Raw genomic sequence first — 10666 nt, 5'->3', positions numbered from 1 at the left:
CAAAAGCTTATTTTAAAACTGAATTATTATTTTATTCTAAAGCTATGTAATACAGGTTATGTTCAGCGGCACTTTAGCCGCCTTGTTACATTGATTTCATTATTATCTTGCAGCTTTGTTCAGTGTGTCTGACAAGTCTGGTTTGGTTGAATTTGCGAGTGAGTTATCTGCTCTTGGATTCAAACTTGTGGCATCTGGTGGCACAGCAAAAGCAATAAGAGATGCTGGACTAGAAGTGAGGTAGCCATTTTGATGATTTTCTAAAGATCTGACTTTTTTTATCAATTCGAAGGTAAATTGGCTAGCCCTGATGCCTGACTTAATTATCAATAAAATATAGATCTATGAAAAGATCCTTTAGAAGCATGGAACCTACCAAGCAAAATAATAGCAGACTCGGTTTCATGAGAGGTAATGGAAAGTGTAACACTTCTCATGTGCCTTAGCACGGGCTTAAGCGGAATTCTATTGGATAATATATAGAAAGGACTTTATGATTCCAAAGGAACAGAAAATATAACAAGAACTATTTGTAACACATACCGTAGGCATAGTTACATATAAATGCACATGCAGTCTTTATATCCCAAGGAGCATCCCTGAATAATTGCATGTGCATATTATACACAGGTATAGACGAAACAGTTTTGGTAAAGTGAAACTACTCGACCCACTAATTTCTAAGCATAAAAACTAAGCTTGCTATTTCGTTCCATAATAGATTAGAGTAATCTAATTTTTTTAAACAAAACTGATTCAACATGTTCAACAGAGCATAACAAAAGACGATCAAATCAATTTTGTTAACTGTTTGGTTATAGAAGCTCAAGTCATTTTGAAAGAACATGCCATTCTGAGATATTGAAAACAATGGCTTTCTGTTTGTTCATAAAAATGAATTGTAAAACGAAATAACTTTTTAGCTCACCTGAGCCAAAGGTTCAAGTTGAGCTTTTGTGACCACTTGATGTCCGTCTGTCAACAATTTCTTGTCTGCACATTGAATTTATTATAGTGGTTTCATTTATGATTTGATTTTAACCAAACTTGCACACAGTTTGTAACCATAAGATCTTGTAGGGAAACTTTGTAGGGATGTTGATGTCTGTTGATCATGACCAGCAGATGATCCCTATTGATTTTTAAGTTGAGGTCACAGTGGCCTGGAACAGTTTAACCATTTCCAGATGATAACTTGAGAATGATCGGGTCTAAGATCATGAAACTTGAAATAGGGAGGTTGATCATGACCAGCAGATGACCCCTATTGATTTTGAGGTCAAAGGTCAAGATCAAATTGACCCGGAACAGTAAAACTTTTTTTGCCAAATAACTAGAGAATGCTTTGGTCTAAGATCACATTTGATACAGAGTTTACTTATGACTGGTAAATGACCAGTAATTATTGATTTGAGGTCAGTATGTCAAACATCCAGTGCACAGTGACCAAATAATTTCTGTTCCTTGTGCAATTACAGAATGCATCAAGAGGGGCATTTCGTGTTCTATGAGCTCTTGTTATGTCTTTCCCTGCTGGGGGAGACATATTGTTTTTGCCCTGTCCGTCCGTCCGTCCGTTCGTCTGTCCGTCACACTTCATTTCGCTGATCAGTAACTGGAGATTCATTTGACCTAGAAACCTTCAGACTTTATAAGATGGCAGGGCTTATGGAGTAGATGACCCCTATTGTTTTTGGCGTCATTCCACCAAAGGTCAAGGTCACAGGGGCCTGAGCATGGAAAACCATTCCTGATCAATAACTTAAAAACCACTTGACCTAGAATGTTGAAACTTCATAGGATGATTGGTTAGCAGAGTAGATGGCCCTTATTGATTTTGGGGTCACTTTGGTAAAGGTCAAGGTCACAGGGGCCTTTTACATAGAAAACCATTTCCGAACCACTTGACCCAGAATGTTGAAACTTCATAGGATGATTGGACATGCAGAGTAGATGACCCCTATTGATTTTGGGGTCACTCTATTAAATGTCAAGGTCACAGTGGAAAGAACTTGGAAATTCATTTCCTGTCAATAAATTGAGAACCATTTGACCTAGAAACTTCAAACTTCATAGGGTGATAGGACTTACAGAGAAGATGATCCCTATTGTTTTGGGGGTCACTCCATTAAAGGTCAAGGTCACAGGGGGCTGAACATAGAAAACTCTTTCCAATGGATTACTTGAGAACCACTTGACCCAGGATGTTGAAACTTAATAGGATGATTGTACATGCAAAGTAGATGACCTCTACTGATTTTTGGGCCACTCTGTTAAAGGTCAAGGTCACAGTAGCCTGAACATGGAAAACCATTTCCAATCAATAACTCGACACCCACTTGACCCAGAATGTTGAAACTCCATAGGATGATTGGACATGCAGAGTATAACAGAACATGGACATCATTTTCCGGTCAATAACTTGAGAACCATTTGAATTAAAACCTTCAAATTTCGTAGGGTGATAGGACTTACACAGTACATTACCTCTATTGTTTTTGGTGTCACTCCATCAAAGGTCAAGGTCACAGGGGGCTGAACATAGAAAACTCTTTCCAATCAATAACTTGAGAACCACTTAACCCAGAATGTTGAAACTTATCAGGATGATTGGACATGCCAAATAGATGATCCCTATTGCAGTCAACCTTCAGTGTCTCTTTAACTTTAGCTGCTGTCCCCTTTTGACTTCTTGCCTATACAACTATGCATTGGGGGAGACATGCGCTTTTCTACAAAAGCATCTTCTAGTTAAAGATTGGGTTCTTTATCATTAGAGATTTTTTTCTGAATGTTTGCAGTGATGTTGCTGATTTGACAGGTGCTCCAGAAATGTTAGGAGGGAGAGTTAAGACACTTCATCCTGCTGTACATGGAGGTATGCTATTTTAAATTTTATGCAATAATTGTATTACAATATAATTTTAGTTCAGTAAAGGACTTGCAGGAGTGAAAGCTTTTGCTATATGTAGGTACTTTCATGGAATTTTATACCCCCACAAAACAAAATTTGAGGGGGTATATAGGAGTGAGCTTATCTGTCGGTCCGTTGGTTTTCATGGTTTCTGGACAATAACTCTTGAAAGGCTTGACAGATTTAAATATTTATTGGTACACATATGTAACATCAGAAAATACAGGTCAAGTTCGACTTTGAGGTCAGTAGGTCAAAGGTCAAGGTCACAGTGACTTGGAACAGTTGAATGGTTTCCGGATGATAACTTAAGAACACTTCGGCCTAGGATCATAAATTTTGGTACACTGATGTAACATCATGAAATGCAGGTCAAGTTCGACTTCGAGGTCTGTAGGTCAAAGGTCAAGGTCACAGTGACTCGGAACAGTTAAATGGTTTCCGGATGATAACTTGAGAACGCTTGGGCCTAGGATCATAAATATTGGTACACAGGTGTAACATCATGAAATACAGGTCAAGTTCGACTTTGAGATTAGTAGGTCAAAGGTCAAGGTCACAGTGACTCGGAACAGTTAAATGGTTTCCGGATGATAACTTTAGAACGCTTGGGCCTAGGATCATGAAAATTGATAGGGAGGTTGGTTATGACCAGCAGATGACCCCTAATGATTTTGAGGTCAGTAGGTCACAGGTCAAGGTCACAGTGACCTGCAACATTTAAACAGTTTTCGGACAATAACTTCAGATTGTTTGGGACTAGGATCAGGAAACTTAATTGGGAGGTTGGTCATGTCAAGCAGATGACCCGTATTTATTTTGAGATCCAAAGGTCATTTAAACCTTTTACGGACAATGACTTGATAACGCTTGGGCCGAGAATCATGAAACTTCATAGGGAGGTTGATCATGACTAGCAGATAACCTCTATTGATTTTGAGGTCAGTAGGTCAAAGGTCAAGCAAGTTTTGCTTTGACATTGGCTTAATTCTGTGACAAGGCCATATTGTGGGGGTATAATTCGTCACTCCTGTGACAACTCTAGTTTCAAATTAAAATGGGTATATCTCCATAACTAATGAAGATACTGATCTGAAATTTAATTTATTTCAACAGATGGACTTGGACAATCAGTGAAGATACATATTGACTGAATTTATGACAAATTACCTCCCTTGATTTTTAGCTCATCTGATTTTTTGAAAAAAAAATGATGAGTTATTGTCATCACTTGAGCGGTTGTCGGCGTCGGCGTCGGCGTCTGCGTCGGCGTTGCCTGGTTAAGTTTTATGTTTAGGTCAGCTTTTCTCCTAAACTATCAAAGCTATTGCTTTGAAACTTGGAAGACTTGTTCACCATCATAAGCTGACCCTGTATAGCAAGAAACATAACTCCATCTTGCTTTTTGCAAGATTTATGGCCCCTTTTGTACTTAGAAAATATCAGATTTCTTGGTTAAGTTTTATGTTTAGGTCAACTTTTCTCCTAAACTATCAAAGCTATTGCTTTGAAACTTGGAATACTTGTTCACCATCATAAGCAGACCCTGTACATCAAGAAACATAACTCCATCTTGCTTTTTGCAAGAATTATTGCCCCTTTTGGACTTAGAAAATCAGTTTTCTTGGTTAAGTTTTATGTTTAGGTCAGCTTTTATCCTAAACTATCAAAGCTATTGCTTTAAAACATGCAACACTTGTTCACCATCATAAGCTGACCCTGTACAGCAAGAAACATAACTCCATCCTGCTTTTTGCAAGATTTATGGCCCCTTTTGGACTTAAAAAATATCAGATTTCTTGGTTAAGTTTTATGTTTAGGTCAACTTTTCTCTTAAACTATCAAAGCTATTGCTTTGAAACTTGCAACACTTGTTCACCATCATAAGCTGACCCTGTACAGCAAGCAACATAACTCCATCCTGCTTTTTGCAATAATTATTGCCCCTTTTGGACTTAGAAAATCATTTTCTTGGTTGAGTATTATGTTTAAGGCAACTTTTCTCATAAACTATCAAAGCTATTGCTTTAAACTTGCAACAGTTTTTCACAATCATAAGTGGACACTGTACATCAAGAAACATAACTCTATCCTGCTTTTTGCAAGAATGATGGCCCTTTTTAGACTTAGAAAATCATGGGTAGGACAATATTTCTATTATACAAAAAAAATCAGATGAGCGTCAGCACCCGCAAGGCGGTGCTCTTGTTAGCTCACCTGTCACAAAGTGACAAGGTGAGCTTTTGTGATCGCGCGGTGTCCGTCGTCCGTCGTCTGTCCGTCCGTCCGTCTGTGCTTGTAAACTTTTGCTAGTGACCACTCTAGAGGTCACATTTTTCATGGGATCTTTATGAAAGTTGGTCAGAATGTTCATCTTGATGATATCTAGGTCAAGTTCGAAACTGGGTCACGTGCCATCAAAAACTAGGTCAGTAGGTCTAAAAATAGAAAAACCTTGTGACCTCTCTAGAGGCCATAATTTTCAATGGATCTTCATGAAAATTGGTCAGAATGTTCATCTTGATGATATCTAGGTCAAGTTCGAAACTGGGTCACGTGCGGTCAAAAACTAGGTCAGTAGGTCTAAAAATAGAAAAACCTTGTGACCTCTCTAGATGCCATATATTTCACAAGATCTTCATGAAAGTTGGTCAGAACGTTCACCTTGATGATATCTAGGTCAAGTTCGAAACTGGGTCACGTGCCTTCAAAAACTAGGTCAGTAGGTCAAATAATAGAAAAACCTTGTGACCTCTTTAAAGGCCATATTTTTCATGGGATCTGTATGAAAGTTGGTCTGAATGTTCATCTTGATGATTTCTAGGTCAAGTTCGAAACTGGGTCACGTGCCATCAAAAACTAGGTCAGTAGGTCTAAAAATAGAAAATCCTTGTGACCTTTCTAGAGGCCATATATTTCACAAGATCTTCATGAAAATTGGTCAGAACGTTCACCTTGATGATATCTAGGTCAAGTTCGAAACTGGGTCATGTGCCATCAAAAACTAGGTCAGTAGGTCAAATAATAGAAAAACCTTGTGACCTCTCTAAAGGCCATATTTTTCATGGGATCTGTGTGAAAGTTGGTCTGAATGGTCATCTTGATGATATCTAGGTCAAGTTCGAAACTGGGTCACGTGCGGTCAAAAACTAGGTCAGTAGGTCTAAAAATAGAAAAACCTTGTGACCTCTCTAGAGGCCATATATTTCATGAAATCTTCATGAAAATTTGTCAGAATGTTCACCTTGATGATATCTAAGTCAAGTTCGAAAGTGGGTCACGTGCCGTCAAAAACTAGGTCAGTAGGTCAAATAATAGAGAAACCTTGTGACCTAACTAGAGGCCATATTTTCCATGGGATCTGTATGAAAGTTGGTCTGAATGTTCATCTTGATGATATCTAGGTCAGATTTGAAAGTGGGTCACGTGCCGTCAAAAACTAGGTCAGTAGGTCAAATAATAGAAAAACCTTGTGACCTTTCTAAAGGCCATATTTTTCAATGGATCTTCATGAAAGTTGGTCTGAATGTTCATCTTGATGATATCTAGGTCAAATTCGAAACAGGGTCATGTGCGGTCAAAAACTAGGTCAGTAGGTCTAAAAATAGAAAAACCTTGTGACCTCTCTAGAGGCCATACTTGTGAATGGATATTCATAAAAATTGGTCAGAATGTTCACCTTGATGATATCTAAGTCAAGTTCGAAAGTGGGTCACGTGCCTTCAAAAAGTAGGTCAGTAGGTCAAATAATGAAAAAACGTTGTGACCTCTCTAAAGGCCATATTTTTCATGGGATCTGTATGAAAGTTGGTCTGAATGTTTATCTTGATGATATCTAGGTCAAGTTTGAAACTGGGTCAACTGCGATCAAAAACTAGGTCAGTAGGTCTTGAAATAGAAAAACCTTGTGACCTCTCTTGAGGCCATACCCTTGAATGGATCTTCATGAAAATTGGTCAGAATGTTCACCTTGATGATATCTAGGTCAAGTTTGAAACCGGGTCATGTGCCTTAAAAAAACTAGGTCAATAGGTCAAATAATAGAAAAACCTTGTGACCTCTCTAGAGACCATATTTTTCAATGGATCTTCATGAAAATTGGTCAGAATTTTTATCTTTATAATATCTAGGTCAAGTTCAAAACTGGGTCACATGAGCTCAAAAACTAGGTCACTATGTCAAATAATAGAAAAAACGACGTCATACTCAAAACTGGATCATGTGGGAAGAGGTGAGCGATTCAGGACCATCATGGTCCTCTTGTTTATCTAAATGAATACACCTTAGCATCTTCTAATGAGATTGGTTTGAAATGTTATTTATGTCTTCCATGATAAAAAATAGTCATATTAAATAACTATTGATTAAACATTTATCAGTTAGAATACTTTACTAATATATTGTTGTATAGGTTTGTACTTTGTATCTTCTACATGCATTGGTATTGAACATTAATCAATTAGAATACTTTACTAATATATTGTTGTATAGGCTTGTACTCTGTATCTTCTACATGCATATACCAATGCATGATTACCTCCCCTGATTTTAATAAAAATGGATTTATATCAGTAAATATTTATAGACCTCATTTGAAATTCATTATTGTCTTTAGTTTGACTGAGGCAATCAGGAATCCAGTCTGACAATTTCTAACTTTTTTAATACCTGCAAATTGACAGCCTGGGGAAACCTGTTTTCCGACCGCAGCGCCACCTACATTACACCCGAAACATGCAGGTGTCTGATAAAGAACGATAACTTCGAAAGCAATATACCATGGCTAAAAATAGAAACGGAATTCTCACGGAAAAGACAGATCGGAATCGTGTACTTCCGAAGGTTTCCGAACATTTCCGGGCCATAGACAAATACCAGTTTGTACCTCCCATAGCTTTTCCAGCAAGTTGTAACAACTTTAAAATATATCAGTATAAACTTAAATTTGCGTCATAGCTATCAAGAAGTTATATTAATGCAGACCTAGTGATCTACGGGAATTGCCGAATTTTCGGCATCATTGCCTTGTTTCCGTTTCAAACAAGCGCAAATCTGATCTTATGTTAATTAGGCTAATTATAGAAAATCGATAATCAGTAGTTACATGGAAACTCCTTCAGATTTCCTCAGGCGTTGATAATATCAGAAACTCGATGAATGTCAATTAACACTAATTAGCGCAAATTAAGTGATCTTTAATGCATAGGTATTAGGTATGATTTCTTCTGACAAAGCACAAATATTATCAACGGCTTCCCAGGCTAGACTGAGGCAATCAGGGTAGATAGCTATGGACTGATTTTATGTCAAATTACCACCCTTTGTTTCAAATTAATATGGGTGTATTTCGGTAGCCAATGAAGATACTGATTTGAAATGTCATTTGTGCCATCAGATGGACACGGACATTCAGGGTAGATAACTTTTGACTGAATTTATGACAAATTACCTCCCTTTATATTATGTGAACGAATATATCTCAGCAGCATCTAATGAGATTAGTTTTAAATGTTATTTAAGTCTTCCGGGGTAAGGAATAGTCATGTTAGTACAAAAATGTAGCATTTGAGCCTAGGACCCTCAAACTTGGTATGGAAGTTGGCCCTGACTTGGTCAAAAGGGACTGTTACAAGAAAATGTTTATCCTGATGATATTTAACGTGTATGCCTTTGTGCTCTGTCAAAACATGATCATATCATTTTGAGCAATGGTACTCAGGTGAGCGATACAGGGCCATCATGGTCCTCTTGTTTAACGCCAATTTTCAATAGTATTTCAGTTATGTAATGGCGGGCAGTTAACATAACCAGTGTCGCAGGATTCTGTACCAGTACAAACCTGTTCTCCGCAAATAATGCCAACTTCCCCACATGAATCAGTGGTGGAGGATGAATGATTTAAGACACAATGTCTTTTATCAAATCGTCACGGAGAACATAGTTCGGCCCACCCGAGCTATCCCTACTGAGCTAAGCGGGGGCTGTTCACTTGGTTTACATAGACTTATAATGGAAAAACCTTAAAAATCTTCTTGTTTGAAACATCAAGCCCTTAGCTTTAATAGATACATGGCATGTAGCTTTGTGTAGTGGTCCTTTACCAGGCTTGTTCAAATCGTGCCTCTTTGGGCAAAATGGTCCCACCCAGGAACACTTGCTTGTATAAGAAAAACTTCAAAAATATTCTTATAAAAAACCTCAAGACTTGGAGCCTAGATATTTGGCATGTAGCGTTGTGTTGTGATTCTCAAGCAAATTATTGAAATTATGCCTCTGGGATAAAAATTGTCCCCACCCAGGGGCCACTTGTTTGACATAGACTTGTATAAAAAAATAAAATTCTTGTCTAAAGCTGCAAGACCTAAATCTGGACATTTAGTATGTAGCATTGTCTAGTGGTCCTCTACCAGTTTCATTTATATCATGCCCTTGAGGTCAAAATTGGCCCTGCCTCTGGGTCACATATTTTACATAGACTTATGTAGGAAAAACTTTTAAGATCTTTTCATCTAAACCTGAAAGCCTAGAGCTTAGATGTTTGGCATAAAAGATTATGTAGGGTCCTCTGTCAAGAAGTCCCGTTGTTAATATGACTGAAAAATTGTTGAAAAAGACGTTAAACCCGAACACACACTCACTGTCAAGAAATCATGTACCAATCTGAGTCAAAAGAGCAGTATAGAGAGGGCTACTATCATAGTCCATACTATCAACGGACCTTTTGTTTGAATCACTTGAATCTGCTTCCTGTAAAAAACTGGTGACATATGAGGAAGTGCATTAACAAACCCAAGTTGAGCTTAAACCCATAACTTCTGGGTTGAGTAGCAGGTATCTTGACCATTAGACCACTGTTTATCTTGGTTGTATTGAAAGTTTCATTGTGTTTGTAGGGATTCTTGCAAGGCCAACAGACTCTGACAAGAAAGATCTGGCTGACCAGGGCTTTCAAATGATCAGGTAACCTTATTATAGACCTTGATTAAAAAAAAACTACAAATATGATTTGGATATGAATGTGGTTTATATGTAAAGTTGAAACCTGATACACTGTCGTCATGTGTAGCAAATCTTGATTTTAGTAAAATACTTTAAAATTGTAGGTGTATTTCTTGAATGTTTTGAATATTTATTTTACTGGGTATTCTTTTCTTATGTAAGTTAATGTTGGCTGGAAATCTGAAATGATTTTTCTGAAGTGCTGATTACCATTCCAGTTTAACCAATACTGAAACCATCGTACTTACAGGATTGTTGTGAACAATTTATATCCTTTCGCAAAGACGATTGCCAAGCCGGATGTGTTTGTACCTGAAGCTATAGAACAGATAGATATTGGTATGTTCATTGTAATCTATCATTGTATCAGTTTGTATTAAAACCCTGTAGTTGTGTCAAAACAACTGTTTTCAATGATTTGAGATAGATGTGACATGATTCCAAAATATTCCTTCCAGTAGCTTTTGTTGTTACAGTTGTCCAAAATTTGACCATGCCAGAATATTTTGAAGTATAGTAAACCATGTATGATGATTAAATTTTCAGGTGGTGTTACACTTCTACGGGCTGCAGCAAAGAACCATGCAAGAGTCACTGTTGTCTGTGATCCTTCAGACTATAAAAGGTATGTTTTGTGTGCAGTGAAAGTGTTGTAGATATTGCAGGCGCTAAATTTTACTGTTCCGAGAGGCCTTCATGGTCAGATGGAAGGCCTTCATGGTCAGGTGGAAGGCCTCCATGGTCAGGTGGAAG

General features: G+C 37.7%; 1 protein-coding gene across 2 annotated transcripts in view; it reads left to right on the top strand.

The window, feature by feature from the left end:
* The window catches only part of LOC123561294 (bifunctional purine biosynthesis protein ATIC-like), a 53583-nt gene that overhangs the window by 278 nt on the left and 42639 nt on the right, over window positions 1-10666 (top strand). For both annotated transcript variants that reach the window (XM_045353562.2, XM_053553366.1), the window contains exons 2-6: window positions 114-240; window positions 2802-2878; window positions 9808-9874; window positions 10164-10252; window positions 10460-10538. In XM_045353562.2, coding sequence (XP_045209497.2) covers window positions 114-240; window positions 2802-2878; window positions 9808-9874; window positions 10164-10252; window positions 10460-10538 — 439 coding nt within the window. The remainder of the gene's footprint in view (window positions 1-113; window positions 241-2801; window positions 2879-9807; window positions 9875-10163; window positions 10253-10459; window positions 10539-10666) is intronic.

This window comes from Mercenaria mercenaria, chromosome 10 (assembly GCF_021730395.1).
Source record: "Mercenaria mercenaria strain notata chromosome 10, MADL_Memer_1, whole genome shotgun sequence".
Taxonomy (NCBI): domain Eukaryota; kingdom Metazoa; phylum Mollusca; class Bivalvia; order Venerida; family Veneridae; genus Mercenaria; species Mercenaria mercenaria.
The sequence above is the reverse complement of the archived record's forward strand: the minus strand, read 5'-3'. Positions and strand labels throughout refer to the sequence as shown.